The 20,146-nt window shown below is 42.6% G+C and overlaps 1 protein-coding gene across 4 annotated transcripts in view; it reads left to right on the top strand.

Moving 5' to 3' along the window:
- AP2B1 (adaptor related protein complex 2 subunit beta 1) overlaps positions 1–20,146 on the top strand; it is an 85,530-nt gene that overhangs the window by 6,831 nt on the left and 58,553 nt on the right. For 3 of the 4 annotated variants that reach the window (XM_026861705.1, XM_026861704.1, XM_026861708.1), the window contains exons 3-6: positions 3,473–3,530; positions 5,575–5,680; positions 6,712–6,847; positions 8,372–8,617. In XM_026861705.1, coding sequence (XP_026717506.1) covers positions 3,494–3,530; positions 5,575–5,680; positions 6,712–6,847; positions 8,372–8,617 — 525 coding nt within the window. In that variant the 5' untranslated portion in view covers positions 3,473–3,493. Of the gene's footprint in view, positions 1–2,902; positions 2,922–3,472; positions 3,531–5,574; positions 5,681–6,711; positions 6,848–8,371; positions 8,618–20,146 lie in introns of those variants that run through there. The other variant, XM_026861706.1, reaches the window with a different exon arrangement.

Raw genomic sequence — 20,146 nt, forward strand, 5'->3', positions numbered from 1 at the left:
GGGTGGGGGCTGCGGGTCCTGCTGAGGCTGGAGGCATGTGGTGGAGGGGGGGTTGGTGATAAAGCTGGGATGGGGGTCTGAGGATTAAGGCAATGATAGGAACCACAGGGTGTTTGAGAGTGGGGTGGAGAGCACCAAAGGGGTGTTTTTTCCTTAAGATGGAAATGAATTACCTGCCCCTAGCACATGCTGGTAGGGATGCAGGTTTCTAAAGCTGAGATGCTGCTTTCCCTTTGCCATCTGTGTTTGGCCACTGTGGTGGCCCTGAGCCATGCTTGAGCTCTTGTGCGGCTACTTGAGAAGCTTTGCAAATGAAATGGGTGCAAATAAGAGGTGGTGGTACCAGCTGGAGTGTAAGCCAGGTTAAACCAGGAGTCACTAGATAGACATTTAGGGGTTCAATACTGGATTGTTTCAGTGCTAGGGAGCTTGGATCAATACTGAGCCCTTAAACCTGCCACCTTCCTGTTTACACCTATGTGAAATCAGTGGTGGGCTGCTCATCAGGCTGTCGGAGTCATGCGTGGGGCAATGCAGGTGTTGGTCAGACACAGGATCCAGTTTTCTGTGTGGTTTTGGGCTGAGGAGGCTTATGTTTCTGATTATGGTTCCTTAGTCTTTTCATTTAATCATATTTTTGGTTCAGTCTACATTTAAATGTCAAGCCAATGCTTAAAGCATTAAGCATTGCCAGAGCTTCTGGAGAAATTCCTCTTATTTTGTCTCTTGTTTGCTGGGGTTGAAACAGGAGCCTTTTGCTGTCAGCTTGAACGCCTCTCACCTGTGTCCACCTCAGCAAGTGCTAGGCACAGAAGGGTAGTAAGGAGGGGGCAATCTGATGTAGATTTTCTCCTAAAAATACAAGGACATCCGTGGTGTTGTAATTTATCTTGGCTCTCTCCGACTTAGATTTGTGTACAAGAAGCTGGCATTTTCTTGAGTTATTTTAAAACATTGCTATTTGTATATCTGGGCTGTTTTGCTTTCGGCCTTCATCTGGGACTTGCTGTAAACCACGCTGGGTTTGCTTAGTCGATGAGATAATAGTACTAGCAAGCTGTCTCTGGACAATGTGCAAAGCAAGCTCTGATATACAGGAAGCAAAAATCTGTGTGCTAATGAGAAAGAGCTTCCTCCTGTGTTAGACTTGGAATACTGTGGTAGTTTGCTTTTTGACCTAAGTCAGATCTCGTTTACATCTATGAAGACAGATTGTAAATACACATGCTGCATTTAGCCTTACCTGAATCTGAGTGTTTCTAGGATTCTTCATGTTTTCAAGTGAACTGAAATTAGGAAAACAGTGAAATGTCCAGCTTTGGGGTTTAAAGATCATCTCTGAAATTCAGCAAGGTTTCTTTGTGTAGCTTTATGCAACTGGGATGATGGGTATGATTTTTTTTGTTCTTTCCTTCCTGGATTTTCTCTATAATCTGCTGCTCTGGCCACTGTTAAAATAATACTGGACTAGCTCAGCTGGGAGGTATGACCCAGGTTGACAAATCCACATATAATGCAAACAGTGAATGGCAAGGCTGTGTTCAATGCCTTTTGCATGGCACCATGCCAGATGCTCTTGTAGAGGAAAACATTTAAGTCATCTTTTAAGCTGAGCTCAAATCCGAAGGATTGTGTTGGCAATAACACCGCAGCTGAATGCGGGCTGTGTTTTTAATTATAAAACAAGACCCACAACAGCTTTTTCTTTTGTGATGCTGTGACTACTTTCTTTTGCTGGAAAGATTGCAGTGTTGTGGCTCATGCAGCTTTCCCAACCCAGCCACTGCTTTAGAAGGAGGGCAAACATCTCCTGCAGGAGGAATGTGCTTCCAGAGCTGTCCCCAGGCGTAGTTTGATCTTCAGCTTGGCAGGAGCAGAAAGGGAGAGAAATCAAACCAAACCCAGTAATATTGCCTAATTGGGATGAGGCGGTAACCACGCAGGGACAGGGCAGGCAGGAGCTCTGGGGAACTGGGCTGAGCAACAGGTTGTTTCTCATCTGGCTGCTTGGCAGTTGGACAAGATTACAACTGCTCTGCATTACCATGCTGTAGAGCATGTTGAAGGTGGTAGAAATTGTGGCGTTATCCCTTGGCTGCTGCTGGGAATTTAACTGCTGAGGTATTAAATTGATTAAGGTGGATAGGTGGATAAAGAATGGTAGTGGTGTGGGGTTGGTTGAGGGATGAGGAAGGAAAGTGTTAAGAAACAGCAGGCTGGTTGCACTGCTGGGCAATGTCATGGAGTTCAGAGCTGTGCTTGTCCTTTTGTTGCTGAGCCAACAAGACCTTTGAGGAAAGACAGGCAGCGTTTAGGGAACAGATGACTTGCTGCTTTGCTGGTAGCATTTAAGGTCATGGAAATATGTACAAGAGAAGGGGAACTGGGCCAAAAAAAAAAAAAAAAGAAAAAAGAAAAAGGAGGGGGGAAGGTAGGAAAACCCTTTTTTGGGATGGTTTTAGGGTCATAGGTTCTTAGCACTGATGCATACCTTTCATCAAAACCAGTAAAACTGCCCACTCCTATGCTTGTTTTTCAGCCAGTACTTGAAAATTGTTTGAGTCATATTTGTCAGAGAGCTGGCAATTGTAAGAATAAAATGATGGATATCCACATATGTTTGGGCAACCTCTGTACTCTAAGTTATTAATAATTTGGTTCTGTGGAGCAAGAAAAATGCTGGTGAGACCATTCTTACAGCTCTGCTAAGCACTTGCTGGCCCAGCAGCATTTTTTGGCCCTATGCAAGAAAATGCAGTGCAGCCCTGAGATAAGCATGTGTGTGTCAGCGGTGGGATGTCAGGTCTTGCAGAGAAAGATTTCCATTCCAAGCTTGAAAAAACTGAAAAGTAATGGCTTTTATTTTCAAAAAGCTGCTTTGCATCTCCCCGGAACAAAAGAAGAAAAGAAAGGGCCTCGGGGTGGGTATTGCAAGTAGGGTTAATTGTTCCTTCCATCAAGATGCAACACAGGGAAGTATCGTTAGGGGGAGTTGACAGTTTCCTTTGTCTGAAACACGGATTTCTCGCTTCCAATCGAGATATATTAAATGTGCAGTGCTTTTTTTTTTTTTTATTTGAAAACGGAATTCTGTACCCAGAGGAAAGACAGCTACAGAACGTATCAAGATCTGCTGATTATAAGGAGTTAAAAACGCCTTTTCTGAGATTGAGAGTTTAAAAAGCTGGGCTGAGCACCGCTGCTTTTTCCAGCCTGCCCGCCTCAGGCTGTTGTGTTTTCACTAACATTGTTCATCTGAGCCCTTTAAATCCGTGGGTTTGCCAAGTAATATCAGCAGCAGGTGCAGAATGAAGATTGTGAAACTTGTGCCTGTGGATGTAAAGCGTTTGCTTCTTCCCTTACATTATGTGCTCACCAGACGTCCGTTCTCTAAATTCCTGCCTTGCAAACTGGGTGTTGTCAGCACCAAATGCTGTTTGACTACTTGTTCTTTTTTTATTATTATTCTCAGGTATTTTAAGGAACTGGAACCATGACGGACTCCAAATACTTCACGACCAATAAAAAAGGTTAGTGTTAAGCTGGTGCAGTGGATTGAAGGTGGTGGGTGGCTATTTTTGCACAGCTTTAACTGCATGCAGAAGGACTTGTGCCTTTCTGTTAGCTCTGTCCCTGTTTCTCGTCTTAATCATCCAGGGAGAAACTTTGCAAGTAGGCCACATGGTGACAGAAGACAAAACTGATGTATTATATGGTTTTGTGATGCACAAAATGACCCAAATTGCTGCTTTTTCAGGGATCAGAGAACAAAACATTGGGTTTTCAGCACCAATCTGGTCAGAGATAAAGTTTTAGTTACGGGCTAACAAGTTCAAGACTGAGGATGATTGTTCTGTTGGGCATCACAGGATTGAGTGAGAGACATGTAATATTTAAGGTGTAAGTGTGCATCAAACTCATGCAAAGATAATGGGATTTCCTGTTGCCATTTCCTGCAAAGCTACAGTGCTCTGTTTGACTTTCCCTTGGCTTTACTGTAGGTGTGGTGGTCACGTCACCTCAGGACAAACTGATGCCCTTAAAAATGGGAAGACTGGAAGGCATCTTTGAGGACATCTTACTCATTTTCCTCTTCCATAGCAGGACTTGTTCTGTTGTAACTGTCCCAGGCAGATTTTATTTTCTAACCTGTTCTTAAACATAATGCTGTTGCTGACTGCAATTTGAGCCTGATGTTGCTCATCCTTCTCCAGCAGATGTGGAATGAACCTCTCCTTTGCAGAATAGCTGAGTGTTTCTGGCGAATGCTTGCCGGTGAAAAAATTACAGTGTTTCTCTATTTGTGTTTCATTAAGCTTCATAATGAGCTCATAAATTAAGCAAATGCAATTCGCATCTTTCTAATGAACAACTGTCTATAAGTTCAGTCTTAAAGGCAGATTTTTCTGGGATGGCTGCAGTAGGCCAGCCTGCACTGTCTGAGCTCTAGTGAGCATGCTGCTGCTGGCTCAGCTTTGCTCGGGGTCAGTGTGAGTGACCCCAGCATCTCTTTCCCAGGCAGGAGGTAAGGTGAGTGGTCACTGCACTGTGTTCTTCAGAACAGTACATTCTCTTCCCTTTTGAATTACTTGTTAATCTTTTTGTGTCAAGAGTCGTCAGTAATTAGCGCGGCTGATCTGACAAAGTGGCATTGGTGTGTAGGAATTGAAGGTTAGGGTCTAGAATGTATTTTGTCAGAGATTTTGATATTTGTAATGTGTCCTCAGCCTGTGGCTTCCAGTAGGAATACTGCTCACTGCCCTTCCTGGAGAAAGCTGTCTGTTGGTTGGGAACATTCTCCTTTCTCACACCACTTGCTCTGTCTGGGACAGGCCTGATAAGCAGTCTTTTGCACGTGTGGCTTTGTTTTGCAAACTTGCTTTTGCCACTTTTGTAATCCAGCCTGAACTAACTTTCCATGCAGTAATATCTGGAAGAGTTAGTGTCGTGGAAGAGTCTGCTTTGGCAGCCTTGGAATCCAGGCAAGCTGTGTTGCATGCTGCTTTTGTTAATAGTAGCTCTGCCTTTCTAGCTTGAAAGGAATTTATTCCATTGGACTATATTTGTGCGTTCCTGTTTCTGCCACTGTGTATCACGGCATTTGGGCTACACTACAGTCTGCTGTTTTCTCATTGCATTCTCAGGAAGCAGGCGATGATGAGCAAAAGTTAAAAAGTCTGGGCAAAATTCCTAGCTTAGTTAGTTTTTTCTTACAGGCACGAATCTGGTGTCTCCAAATATCTTTTCATCCTAGTTATGTAATAGTTGCCACTGAGACAGACGCTAAAGTGATGTGATTTAATGTTCTAGAAGTGGGAGAGCTGCAACATGCAGCGTGGTTCTCGTTAACTGCTTTTTCATTAGCAAGGTATAGCCCATATCATTCTCTTGAGCATTGCAGCTTTGCTTCTCATTGAACCACGTTCTCCATGAGGTCTGACAGCTTCCACGTGCTGCTTTACAAGTTTTATGGAAACAACAGGCTGGGAAAGTAAAAAGTCACTCTTGAACTATCCCTAAAGCGAGACCCTTTCCTTCTCGCAAGAGGCTCAATTGATTTTTGTCTTCTGCCAGGAGAGATTTTTGAACTGAAGGCTGAACTCAATAATGAAAAGAAAGAGAAGAGGAAAGAAGCCGTAAAGAAGGTTATTGCAGCCATGACCGTGGGGAAGGATGTCAGGTAAAAGCAACTTACCTTGCACCCGTAGCAGCTCTGGTTGTCCTGGAACTCAGTCGGGTGTCCTGGCACACATCCCCATGGAACAGCCATGAGTGTGTCATCTTGGTGTGGCCAGGGCATGAGGCCAGCTGTGTCCTTGCCTGTGCTGTGCTTGAGTCACAGGTTTCTCAATCTCCACCCTATTACTGAGAGCAAAAGAAGCAACTGTTTTCAGTACTGGTTTAGCTAGATGCCAATAGCCCATCCAGAATTCACCATTTTGTATGTCATTTTAGATGATGTTTGCTCACTGCACGCTAGCCTGGGTTTTAGTGTTAGAAAGGTAATTCCAAGTGTTTTTCTTAGCCTTACTTGTCATAGCATAAATTTAAGCTACATTTTAAAATTAGTGATTTTTAAGTTGAACCTTTGCTTCATAGTGATTAAAGGACACAGGCATTTACCTTCTGCAACACTGTCCCCAAAACTTTCTTCTGTCATTGAGGCAACCAGAAAAACTTAAGCTTGAGTGATTGCTTTCTCCCTTCCAGCTTCTGTTACTGGAGTTTACCATAAAGTTGCAATACTGGATTCATGTCAGTGTGGTCTGTTGCCACAGAAATGAATACACGGTTGCATATTGGGTGTCATGACTTCATCACAGAATGAACAGATAAACTGTAAGGAAGGAAAAATGATCTTTTTGGCCAACAGCACTTGCCCTTCACCTTTCAACCTCTACAGCATACCTGAGAGCTGCAGATATCCCGTGTAACTTCCTGTGTTCTTCTGCAGTGCTGTTTAGAGGTTGCATACCATGCAGCCTCACTGCTTTTTTTGATCTTGGGTGGAAGTGTTGATCTGCTTGAGGGTAGAAGGCTGAGTCACCATCCCTGGAGGTATTTAAAAGACATGTAGATGTGGTGCTTAGGGATGTGGTTTAGGGGTGGACTTGTCAGTGCCAAGTTAACAGTTGGACTTGATGATCTTAAAGATCTTTTCCAACCTAAACGATTCTATGATTCTGTTCTTGTTTACTGTTGTTTATCCAGCTCACTCTTTCCTGATGTTGTGAACTGCATGCAGACTGACAACCTGGAGTTGAAGAAGCTGGTCTACCTGTACCTGATGAACTATGCTAAAAGTCAGCCAGATATGGCCATCATGGCTGTCAACAGCTTTGTGAAGGTAACTTGCTCCCACGGTTATCAGAAAATTGCCCAGCACAGTGGCTGTCACCATGTCTCCTGTGTCTGTTAGCCTTTGTGAGCTGTTTATCTCTGCTTTTGTACTTGAGTCTCTGGGCTGGGGGTGCTTGTAGAAAAGTCTGCTGGATCCATTAGGTCTGGGTCCTTTCTCTCACTGCTGCTGCTAGTTATTGCAGAGACGACAATTTAACCACCCCTGTAAGTGTGGAAAACCTTTACCTCTGGTGAAACTGGAAGACAGTTCACTGGATAAATAACAGCCTGATTGCTGTATTGCCTTTAATTCTGTTGTCAGGTTTCCTCTCCTTATCTAGGAAATACTATTGCAGTCTCACATTATGTAAGTTAAAACCCAGTACTTGGAAAAAGTTTGAGACTCCTCCTGGAGTATTACAAAATCTGAGACACTGAGGAATCTGATCATGTTTTAAATTTCTTCTGTGGTGCCTGAGGCTGAAAGAGGTGAGGAGACCTAGACAGAGAACAGGTCTGCTCTTCTGGCCAAAGGAGATGTCTCTGTCTTTCTCTCTAGAAAGAATATTGTTGTCTGCCCTATCTTTCAAGTGTAATTCTCTTAGAATGGACTGACAAACAAACGTGATGTTTTCCAGCTTCATGCTGCTTCACACAAGGAAATGTCCTTTTTGGCGAGTTGAAGGGACAAGTGCTAATAAAGTGTTCACACTAGTCTGCACTAACTCAGCACTTCATATGCAGTTCACAGTTCAAGGTGTTGGATGTGCTGGTAAGACATATCGCTTCTCTGGTATGCTTTGGAAGTGATGCATTCAGGTGTGTGTTCAGCTGTAGGGAATTTAAACAGTGAAAGATAAATGTACCTTATGCTTTTGGAGGTCATTCTGCAGCCCTCCTTTTATAGGCTGATTTTGGAGGAGCGTTGCTCAAGGATGTAGATGGATTGGATGTATGGAAAATGATGTAGTTTTGAAGTATGAAGTGTTTTATTCCCTTTTTCTTTTTCCTCATCAGAAGAGCACCTCTAGACTAGCCTTTGCTTAGTGCTTCATAGGTTGCAAACTTAGAACTGATGGCCTGTGAGAAGTAGGCCTTGATGACTGTTGCATTGTGTTTAGTTGTTGACTTTTCCGATTATATCCTCTTGCTCCCTTAAACCGGTAAGGCTGTGAACTTTGTCTGAAAGTTGCCTGTGGCTAGCTTTTGGGTGGTAAGAGCTGCCTGACTAGTTTAGCTGTAGCTGCTAGATCATGCTGAAAGAAGCTTTGCCTGGGAGAACCAAGGGACACTGAGATCACAATTTTACAAGCTATCATAGTGTGAAAACATCTTCAGATAGTGTGGAATGTTTCTGTGAACCAGTGAGTTCCATCTCTTATCCCCGAGCTGAAATAATTGCCTCTTTTTGCCGTGTAATCGGAGAGAATGCTGTTTTGTTTTAAATAAGAACAGCCTGATTCTGTCCGCAGGGAAGGTATCAGTGGCTTGTGATGCAGATTTGTTTATTGCATGTTCTGTCCTGTCGCAGGACTGTGAAGACCCAAACCCTCTCATCCGTGCTTTGGCTGTCCGTACAATGGGATGCATCAGGGTGGACAAGATCACAGAGTATTTGTGTGAGCCTCTTCGCAAGTGTCTGAAGGATGAAGACCCTTATGTACGAAAGACTGCAGCTGTCTGTGTGGCGAAGCTGCATGACATCAATGCCCAGATGGTAGAGGACCAAGGATTTCTAGATTCTCTGCGTGACCTGATTGCAGACTCCAATCCCATGGTAACGTATATGTCCTTCCAGTGCATTGCTTGAGTTTTTAATGGGCAGATAATCAGAAATGTGAAGGTTTTTTAATTGCAACTGATTCACTGTAATGAATGCATTGGTTAGAGAACACTTGTTGCCTCAGAAAACAGGATATCTTCTATTCTTAGATCTATTTTGGCTTTTGCCTGTCTTGCGTGCGGCAGCAAAAGTTTAACTTCCTGGTCAGGTAAGTCAGAAGAGCAAGAAATACTCAGTGCTCCTACACTGACGACAGCTTGTAGCTATTGCTTTCCTACAGGCTTTGGCTCTTCTTGGAGTACGAGGTTGGATGAATTAATTCACTAATGCAGATAAATCCACTGGCCTGTAATGAGTGGAGAAAATCAATGCTTATGTTTTTAATAAAGTTAAATGAGTCATCAGAGCAGAGGTGGAGATCAAGACCAAGAATTTCACAGGAGTGATTTACTTAATAAATCAGTATTTCATCACAGTTGATAAAGGGTCCATTTCCATGCCAGGCATCTTCCACTATTATTTTGTAACTAAAAGATGGTGGCCAATGGATTAAAGTACCCCACTGCATAATCCTTTCATTGAATATTTTTTCCTGTGATGTACTGGAATCCAGTGAGCATACTGATATCCTTGTAACTCCTAGCAGGGAAGAAAACTTTGGCAGCTCAGTTAAGCTTAGAATTTAAGGATGTGACTGCTACTTTTTTAGTACTTTCAGAGCACAGATCTGATCTGATTCTGCTTAAAGATGTAGTTTCACATTATTAGGGTAGGTCTAACAGCTCTTTGTATGGTGTATGAATCAAACCACATAAAGCAAATTGCTGTCCTGTTATAGCTGTCTCTGGGCAGGTTTGGATGAATCGGGTGCAGGTGGTAAGGTACCACACCCTTTAGTAGCAGAGTGAAAGCTGCTGATTGCTTTTCTTACAGCTTCCTAGAGACAGTAAAACTAAAGGTGTCTTGGCTTTCACAGGCACAAGTCTGTGAGCAGTGGAGCCTATCAGAAGGCCTATTGCCTTTGATAACCAGCTCCTTTACAATCTGAGTTTTTTGTATGCCTCCCTGAATTTTTATTTTTATTTTTTAATGTCAGGTTTCTGCATGAATATTGATGACTACTTAAAGATTCTCTCTCTGTCTAGGCAGTTCTGAGGCATATAGGGGAACACCTGCTTCTTTAATCTTGAGAGTGTGCCTTGTAGCCTCTCAAAATACTTGATTGGGCCGCTTTAGTTCCACTTAAATGGTGGCCCCTGGTGTTCACTAGCTCACAGGCATCAGTGGAGTGTGCTGTGGACAGGGATATAACCTGCTCTTCTCCTAGCCTTTCTCCAACTCTTTAATTTTATTCTGATTATAGCCACATGGATATGAGTTGAGGAGCTCAGGCTGAAAAGATGTGGTACTTCAGGAGACATTAATAAGATTTTGCTTGCCCTTTCTGCTTGTCGATCTCTGTGGAACTAACGGTTTTGGTAAATGAACCATTGGCTGTTACGAGAGCACCGATATCCATTTCAAAAACACATTAACGTAATACTGACTTAAATGAATGGAGAGAAGGGGAGAAACACCAAAGGGCAGTGTATGCTCCATTTGCTAAATAAACCACCAAAAGTAGCATAGGGTTTCCTAATGAAACATCAGTACAGCTAATGGGCTCCTTGGTGGTAATGAGGATGGGCTGGAACAGCAGAACCTTTGCAGCTGCTGCAATTGATTGCAGCTCTGTGGCTACTGAAACTGTGCAGGATCCCAGTACCTGCCTTGTGTTGTACTTGCCTGTTCTTCCCGAAGTTGAGGACTCACAGCAAGAGAATGAAATTTGGAGGAGTGACGGTGATGAAGAGGAGCAGCCTGTGATGTGTTTTCAGATGTGCAGGCTTTGAGAGGATCATGTGGCTGGTGTTCACTGTACTGGTTTCCCAGGTTTTACTGTAGATAGGGCATTATAGCCTTGCATTTAAGGGTGCACAGGGAGAGATTTTATCAGGTTTGGGGCTCTTGTAGCTGCTGACTTAATACAATATTTAATCTGGTTACAAATTTTAGTAGATACAGACATTTCTTCTAGTTAAGTTTATTACTTTGGTCCTCTTTGAAATTCATGCCTTTGTAGCACAGTGATTCCCTCAAAAGTACAGGGGTTATCCACCCTTAATTAAGGTTCATTTTCCGAATCAAACCATTGAGTTTACTGCTGTTTTCTCCATATGAAACTCCAGTGGGGGTTCCTCCTGGCTAGGAATGGTCTTTGCCAGATAAATTGCATTTGTGTGCAAGTTGGTATTTGTAAGGTATTCCTCCATGATCAGGTAGAATGCAGCCCTGCCTGGAAGCTTTTTTTAAGTAAAACCTATGTGTCTGTATCAGCTATCAAAAGAAAGATTACTGAAAATGATACAGTTGGATCTATCCTTAAGGCCTATTCCTCTTTAAATGGTGCATCTCAGTCATTGCAACCTGTTATCGAAATGCTTTCATATATTATAAATGTTTCTCCTCTTTTGATGACTTGTAAAAATAGACAACATTAGACATGTAATGAAGCAGAATTTTGTAGAGAGGAAATCCACACTTGTTCCCTCTTCTGAGAAATGAGGATTTTGGGCAGGAGCTAAAAAACTCCTGTTGAAAAATAGTCTTCAAGAAGGGTTTTATTACGGTTTTGTAATTGGCTGCCTCTAGCACATGAGCAAGCATTCTAGCTGGGTGCTGGGTAGAGTAACAACTCCATCTGTGGCTTGCTAATTGCCTTGTAATTGTGCAGAGATCAGGGTGCATATTTCTATCAGCTCAAATCACCCTCATCATAACAGTGTCTATGTTGGAGGTGACCTTGTCAGAAACATCTTGGATTTGGGGTTGGGTTTTTTTGTGTGTTTTTGAACTAATAGTTTATTATCATAGAATTGTGTGAACAGAGATTGTGGATGTTCAGGGCATTGCTTTGAAGTCCAGTTGAGGTGCTGTGGGTGCACAGCCAAGGTGCTTTACCCTTTTATCTGGGATTTTTGTTATCAGGATCTGGCCTTGATTCAAATACAGTAATACAGTGATCTTTTGAGCAGGTGTAGGCTTGCTGGCTGTAGTTGTGATTAAGGGACTGACATGTGAGTCTGGTAGTTCACTAGCTTTTTCTGAGAAACCTCTCTGGTAGCTTTGCAGTTTCTCCTGGATGAATTAATTCAAACATCTAATTGCATATATACTGATATGGATATATATGGCAAGTAACCAGATGGTTTGGTGGCTTACTACATTTCAGCTGAGTTATCCCAGATGTCTTACCTCATGCAGGCAGTGGGCCAGTAATGCAAGCAATGGGCCAGTAATACATACAAGGGCATGGTTCAGTTACTGGGTGGTTACACTGCAGAAGTTTGGGGCCAGAATCTTTAATCTTGTTTTACAGATACACCTGAAGTGCCTGTGGCTGCACTTTGTCCCTTGGGATCCTACAAAGAGTTCCCCTCGGTAGAGGGAACCCTCACTTCTTCCCAGAGCTGGATTAGGCAAACCCTTCTCCTTTTCTGCTGTGCATTTCCTTGCATGAAGCTCCACAGAACCAGGTCTAGATGAATATAAAACTAGGGCCTGGCTATCAGTGGGCTGCTGGATTTACTCAGTCCTCAGGGCCTTCCTTGCTGATACCTTTGGTGTAGTGCAACTCAGAAAGCACGTTCTAACAAAATACCATTTCAGTATGACACCCCAGGATTTTTGTGTACTCTGCTTGTACGCAGGATGGCAGATTGCTACTGCAGAATGCTGTTCACACCCAGCAACAGCTGTAGGTAATAGTGGGGTGAGAGGTAGGTCCGTTACACACCTGCTGATGGCCAGAGACTCTCTGTAGACTCGGACAAACTTTTTTTTGGTCTTTTTCCTGATCCTGTCTTGTTCTGACGTTTGTGACTCAGACCTAATGACAGCTCATCATTGGAGCAATGCAAGTGCTGAGCTCTGGTGATGAAGAGCAAGGCCACGAGATGGCAGCAGTTTAAAGCAGAAACAAAGCTGTTGATAGACACCTTATTTTGTAACTAGTTCCCTCCTGGCTTTTATCTGCACTTGGTTTTCTTCAGGAATGTAAACACTAGCAGAAAAACATGAGAGGAAATCCATCTTAAGCCTTACGGATCTTTTAATATTTGAATGCAACAACCTTTCTCTCCAAATATTTTCAATCCTTGACCTTCTAAAGTAATTTTTAACCCATCAAATACTTTTCTTGTCAATCTACCTGTTATCCTGCTTGTTAGGTTGATGTCACCTTCTCCCAGTTCTTTTCTAGGTGCTGTTGGTTTGGTTTTTTTTTTTTTTTGGTAGCATTTCTTCTTCCTCGTATTCTGCTTGGTCACTGTAATGTGATGGATCTAAGCTTTCACAGGTGCAGCTCTTCTGCTCCTGTGTTTGTGTGGACTGTATAGACATAACTCTTATGTGCTGTCCAATAATATGTCATGTTTTACACCATCTACATGTCACAGTTTATTGGGAGAAACACTGTTGTGAATCAATATGGAGTAAATACTAAGATCACATAAGAAGCTGATTAGTAAATACACCAAGTGTGTGGAATATAATTAAACTTTTGTTGTGCCTGAGTGTTTTTTGCCTTTAGCATTAACCTGCACTAAGAAGGGAATCTATAGAGAACTGACAACTGGAGGTGGTGAGGTCCATCTTGATCTAATTAGAATTCCCTCTAGTGCTATTGAGTTTCTGTAATTCACAGACCAGAGTAAAAATCTGTTGTTATATGCTCCTTTTTCTCCTGCTGTGACTGCAAGCCACTTAGGTTCCTTCTCTGCCATCCAGAACCTCAGAGTGTATGTTTGGGCTTCCTGGATGACCTTATGGAGGAAGAAGGTCCTCCTTTTGTTCTTTTTCCTACTAGCTGGAAAACAGTATGTCTTTCTGAGATCACATCCTGAGGAATAAGCCTGTTTATAAACAGGGGCAGCTTTTGCCTCATGGGCTGTCCTCTGCTGTGTACTTTGCAGTAATTTTATTCCTCTCTGTGTAAAAAAGGTGAGAAATGAACCCCTTGCTGAGAAACTGTTGGTGGTCCTCTGAGTCCTAAAAGGACTTTGTGGCAGGCAGTCTAGGATGTGGGACTTCTCTTATACAGCAGGGAGTGGAACACCACCTTCTTCATGGGTACAGGGTGCATAGCGCTTGTTCCTGGTGGGGAAACTTGGACTTCTCACAGCTGTGTGTTTTCCCCCTCTGATGCTTTATCTAGTGCAGGGAGTGAACCGCCACAGTTGGATGAGTTTGATTCCTGCTCAGAAGGTTGTAAGGACTTGAAAATTCACATCTAGTACGGAGCTGAATATTACTAGGAGCTGCGGGCTGTGCCTCAGCAGTGTGTTGTCAGCCTGAGGCTGCCTCCAAGATACCCTGCCTGCCCCACTGCCTGAAAAATGTCCCTTTTCAGCTTAGGTGTTGCAGGGTGAAGGCTGTATCTTGAAGTCCCACAACCATGTCCGTGTTGGTCCTGTGTGTGGTTTCAGGTTTTTTAATCTGTCAGTGCTGCAGATGGAGATAACAGTTCTTCTGGGAGACACTTCATGGCATCTGTAGGTATCAGCAGGTGGAATTTGTTTACCCATTTTTGTATATGTTACAGTGAATGAGACCATTGCTTAGGGGCTGATGAAGAGTGGTGGCTTTACTCTGAGGCTCTTTAATGAATGTTCCTGCTGATTACATGAGGCTGCCCAGGAGGGAGAGCAACACTTTTTGCAGAGTAAGCAGACAGCTAGCAGTAGCTGCTGGAAATGAAGTAGGTAGAGTTTGTGGAGGAGGCTGTATAAAGCAGTGGCAATGTTAATGTATGTGATGGGGTGCTTGAAAGAGGCAATGGGGGAGATTGCCAGGTAAGTTCAGAAGCCAGCTTGAGTGTCTGTGTTGCAGTAGTCAGACTGAATGAAGAGACTTAAACTAGGGGAGGAGGGAGAGCTGCCATCTGTAATTGATGGCACAACTTCTGGTTAGCCACTCTGACCCCCGCTTGCTCTGCCTGTGGAAACCCAGTTTTGGCTTCAGGCTGAGCTCCTGCAACTGCTTCTCCAGAGGAGAGCTGCGGTCTGACTTAAGAGTAGCTAGCTTTTTCTCCAGGTTGTGATCCTAAACAGGTCTGAGGGAACTTCCAGCCTGTATGTTGGACCTGATTTTTTGGTTTGGTTTTGGTAGGCTTCTGGATGAGGGATGCAGATCTTGAGCACTTTCCGTAGAAGCCGTGCTTTTCCTTGCCTTTTGAATACCAGCACTCTGGCAGAGAGGTGCAACGGGTTTATGTGATAATGTGATAATTTCCATGACTTGACAGTCTGTCCTCCCAGACCCATCATTTATAAAGCTTAGTTGACAAATTCATCCATCAGAGACCCATCTCCTTCCAATTACTGCTATCAGTATGTGTCTTAATTTCCAAAGTGTTAGTCTTGCCAAATAGATCATTCCAGGATCTCTAATACTAGTCAGGGTACTGTGGAATTTTGTTGATGTCTGTCTAGATGTTATGTGTTCAATTGAAACAGACACTTCTAGCTATTGACAAGCGTTATTTGTCAAAAAACAGTCGCTTTGTTGTTCTGTAACTCTGCACCTCCCTTTTTAGGGCTACATAAGGCTTTTGTTGATGCTTAGCTGGTGCTTTTCTTCTAAATAGCTGCTGGGATCAGACAGCCCTGTTTGCCACTGGATGGTGCCAGTGAGAACGTCTGCAAGGAAAATTGCAAAGGGCCTTAAAGAAAAACGCTGCAAAAGAAACCTTTCTGGTTTCCCAGGCTGGGAACAGACCACAGTGCTTTCTGGAGGAATCATGGGGGGTTGCATACCCTTGGTGGCTTCCTCTGGAGCTTAATTTCCCACACTGGGGGACTCAGCTGTACCAAGGAGAAACCCTTTGTGTTGGAGCCATCCCTAAACATCATCTTACCCACCTACTGCAAGAGATTCAACAGTCAAAGGAAGTATGGTTTCCTCTCTTAGAACTAACACATTCTGATTTTGCAAGGACATGAGAGGAGAAGTGGTGTTTAATCTGCCACAAAGTGGCATTTTTCTGCAGTGCATAGTAGGAACAGGGAAGTGCAAAAACCAGTTAGGGCAAGCACGCCCTGGGAAGCATAACAAACACTTGACTTCCCTTCCATTGCCACCTCCAGAAAAATTCATCTCACTTGCAAAAAGGCAGGCAGGAGGTCTTCCCCACCCAGGCAGTTTTCAGGACGTGGTCAGGAACTCATCATGTATCCAGCAGTGTGGTTACAGACTTAGGCACTAAAGTACAACCTTCTGGAATGGAATTAGTGGAAGATAAATGACTTACCAAGAGCCCTGGAAATCTGTCACAAGTAAGGCTGAACAGAAGAGCTGTTACTTTCCAAGATTATACATAGACTGGGGATGTGTTAGTCTCCCAGAGTTTTAATTTAAAATCATATACACTGCATGCATTGACAGTATACGAGGTTCATATAGGCTCTCTGACTCGCCTGCCTAGGCTGTTTTAAGTGTTCATAGACCATTTCTAGGGTAGCAAAGTAAAGGGGGCTTGTAGATGAAAGATACAGTACGAACAGAAGTAGAGGTTAGGTACTCTGGAGAGAGAACTTGTCTGCATTAGTACTTGTTAGGGATCTTTCAAGCACACAGCATCATCTGTGGCCATGAAAATGAGTGGCCCTGTGAAATACGCATCCATGCGGATACCCCTAATATCCCATCTGGGAGTCTGTGCTTAATGGCACGAACCTACCATGCAAGCTCAGAGTGCTCCTCGAAAATGTCAACACCTCTCTATTTGTGAAAACATCACATGGTGCCCGGCTCTCTTGAGGGTAGAAGCCTCCAGCTGTGTGGGGAAGGCTTCCTTTCCTCAGCATCTTTTCAGAGCCCCTTAACTTTTCTTCCTTTTCTCCTCATTTTAATGGGATGGTGAGCCAGAGATTCCTGTTTCAACCAGCAAAACACTATTTCATTAACTCCATTACACACTTGGTTTAATTTCCAATTAGCCTGGGATGCTTGCAAAATAATCTGATTGCTTTGACTGTTTGGCGTTCTAGATCTGCCTAGCTTCCCTCCTGTCCCCCCACCCCCTGCAAAGCTTTTCCGTGTGGGTTGATAGGCAGACACTTGGGTTTTCACCCACCCCCTTTCCTCCTTGTTAATGTAGTTTATACCATTTGCTCCGAGCTAAAGGTTTGAGCTGCCAGAAGGAATAACTGGCAAATCAGCGTTCCTACCTCTGCAGCTCTCCGTGAGGTCAGATCTGGTCTTTCTGGCTGCAGAAGGGGTTTGTCTGTAGGTGGATTTAAAAATATTGGGTTCTTGTTAAATCTGTAATGTAGTTTAAAGGGTTTGTTTTTTGATTATTTTTTTAAATATTTTTTTTTATAAGAGCCTGTGAGATTTAGTTATCCTCATTCCAATGACACTTCTCTGAGAGTCTAAATTTGTTAGGAAATTCCAGCCAAAAAGCAGCTTTATTGTCATTCGGCTCAACTGTGCGCTAACGGGATGTTGCTGTGACTGCATTTGAATAATGTTGAAGTGTACCCAGGTTGAACTGGTGTACATCAGCAAGCCAGGGACCTATTATTATTATTAAATCTTCAATCTGCTCTGCATTTGTACTTTTAAAGTGGGTTTTTTTAGGCAGATTTTCATTGGTTGGTAGCTATTAGCTTAAAGATGGTATTCCTAATTGCAAGTCAAGTCAGGCATTTTGTAATGGAGTTAACTTACAAGTTTAAGCTTTTAAAAGCTTTTCCTGTTCATTAATTTTCTGGGCTCACGTATTTTTGGGCTAGTGGGCTGACCTTGTTTTTTTCCATTATTTTTGAGATCAAAATACTATCCTAGATGTTAGTTTCTTGTCCTTTTAGTCTCCTCCTTCCAATCTGTGAAATAAGTTATACAACTCCTGGTTGGTTTCTCATCAAAATTGTGTTGCATGTTTTGAAAAGCAGAGAATACTTTGTTTGCTAAAGAAGCTTATGGCTCTTTTTCCTCAGTCAAGGTATAGCCTTACCCAGTTTCACGGAGGACTTTGTCCTGCACCACTTGTAAAGCTTTAGCTTTACTTCTAAAATTTCCCCTGGCAAGTACATCGTTGTTGCTGTTTTTTTCAAGGGGAAAAAAACAAACTTGTTGTGGAACTTATTTTATCACTTTTTATCTTGTACTTGCTGTTCAGTGAAGTTGGACTTCACTATCTTATGTTGCTCTGTGAAGGAAGAAGTATCAACTGAGTTGAAGACCTAAGGTTCAGCTTTGATGTTATAGATTTTCTTTGGCTGAAGCATCTTTCTATATTTCCAGTGACACTTACCTGACTGACAGAGTATGTGCTAGGTTTCCAGGTGATGTAATACTTGAATTGGTGTTGACTGGTTCTTAATGGACTTTTCTTCCATACCGGAGTGCTAACAGTTAGCATCCCAAGCTGTGGACAATGCTTTAATCTTTGTTTACATGTTGCCTGAGCCATCACTTAGTGAGAGCTGTCAGCAGAGTAGGAGTGGTTGTGTACTGGAATGAAACCATGCACTGCCAGCTTGTATTGCTCTATGTTCCTGTCTTGGAATGAAGGCAGTGGCAGTGCCAATGAAGAGAGGTGAGCATGCACACTTGAACCAGTGTTTATGTTGGACCGGTTCCTGAAATCTGTTTTCATTTCAACTGTGCTGCAGCTGTGTAAAAAGCCTTGAAGATGCTAATTATTTTTGTTGGCATACCATAACATGTCAGTATGTTCAGTGTGAATTGCCAGCAAATATATATTTTTTTTTTTTTAATAAGTGTTGCTTAAAGTTGGAAGATATTCCCCATCCCCTTCTTCCCTTTTACTTCATTTATCTTGTCACCAAGTTGACAGCAACACTGTTCTGCTGAGGTGGAAATTGAGGAGCAGCTTTAATTGTGGACTACAAGATTGTAGATCCCATCTTGTCTGGCAGAACACAGTCGGTCCTTTTTTTGTAACAACCAAGGAGACCACAGCCCATGCTCCTAAGTGCATCTTGGCATCTGACACGCTTTCTCATGGATGGTTTTAATGGAAATCTGACATCTAGTGAGTTGCCATGTAGTGTCCCATGCTCGGCTTTGCCTTGGACACTTGAATTTATGCTGCTGTGTTAGTTCCTAAAAGAGCCCTGAAAGATCTGAAAAGCAAGACCTCATTCGCAGCCAGGTCTCTGGGTTGGAGCTACTGTGCACCAGGCAGACCATGGTAACAGCATTTCTGTGCATCCTTTGCCTGTGGCAAAGTCAAAGTGATAGAGTTCACTTACTCTGCAAGGAAAAAAAACTTAAGCACAGCTGCCTTGACTTGTACTTGCCCCGGGGTTTAGGATGTCCACATGGTCCAATTAGTGCAATGAAGGTGGTGCCTGGTAGTGTAAGTACATTTGCCAAAGCTCAGCCCTGTTCCTTAGTACAACTGACAGGTACCTTCCTGTGATGCTTTGGCTCTGTCACTTTTTTAATTACTTCAAATTTTTTTCCCAAAGCCCTCATTTCATTTTATAAGTGCTTTTTCATAATGGTTTTGAACTTTTCAGTTGCTTTTATGATTTGTCTTCACTTGTAAACTTCCAAACTATAATGAAATTAAAACCGTATTTTACTTCAGTTTTATGCTGTGTCACATTAACCATTCAGGAATTAGGCAAATTAAATAATGGGAAGAATAAACAGCATATCTTAGGTTACTCATTAAAACAGTACAAGATGACAGCAGTTCTGACTGCTAATGATTTTGGTGACAGAAGGCTCATTCAACTAATGAAATTCATAAAATCTTGGATCAAAATCCTATCTCTGACCTCTAGGTGTGAAATGCAAAACAATCAACATTACCGTGCTTGTGCGATGACTTTGGAATATATTGGTTTAATGACAAGCAGTGACGGGAACAATGCAGAAAATTTTCTGGTCGCGCTGTTCTTGTTTTCAGTGTACTGCATCAAAAGCATCTTTAGTCATCCAGAGACTCAGATGATTTTAGATGTTTCTTTGCCTTCATTCCACGTAAAATAATCTTCCTTTTTAGCAGGTATGAATTGTGAGTTGAGACGGACGTGATATACATGGTAAAATACCCCCAAAAAAGCACCTTTTCATGGGGTATATCAGTTTTGTGTGTCAAACTCAGGCTTAAATTCCTTTTCTAGTTAGTTAAAAAAAGGAGACTTTTGTCTTGTCTGCAAATTTTCTATTTTTGTCTATATGTTCTGCAACTCTTCTATCTTAAAAATCTTCATATGGCATCTGTTAGAATAACTGTTGAACTTGAGTATGGAACTAAGAATTAGAAATTTGTGTTGCACTTCTAGCTCTTGTCAAGCTGGACCTTGGATCTCCTCTCTGTGCTTCCTTTCATCCATGCTTAGAAAAGAGAAGACCTAGTCTCAAATGTAGCAAGAACATTTTCAGTGATAAGTTGTGCTGGAGTGCTAGCTTTAACAGGACTCTGTAAAGCAGACAAATGGATGC

Source organism: Athene cunicularia, assembly GCF_003259725.1.
Source record: "Athene cunicularia isolate RWA chromosome 19 unlocalized genomic scaffold, athCun1 chr19_part1, whole genome shotgun sequence".
NCBI classification, from domain to species: domain Eukaryota; kingdom Metazoa; phylum Chordata; class Aves; order Strigiformes; family Strigidae; genus Athene; species Athene cunicularia.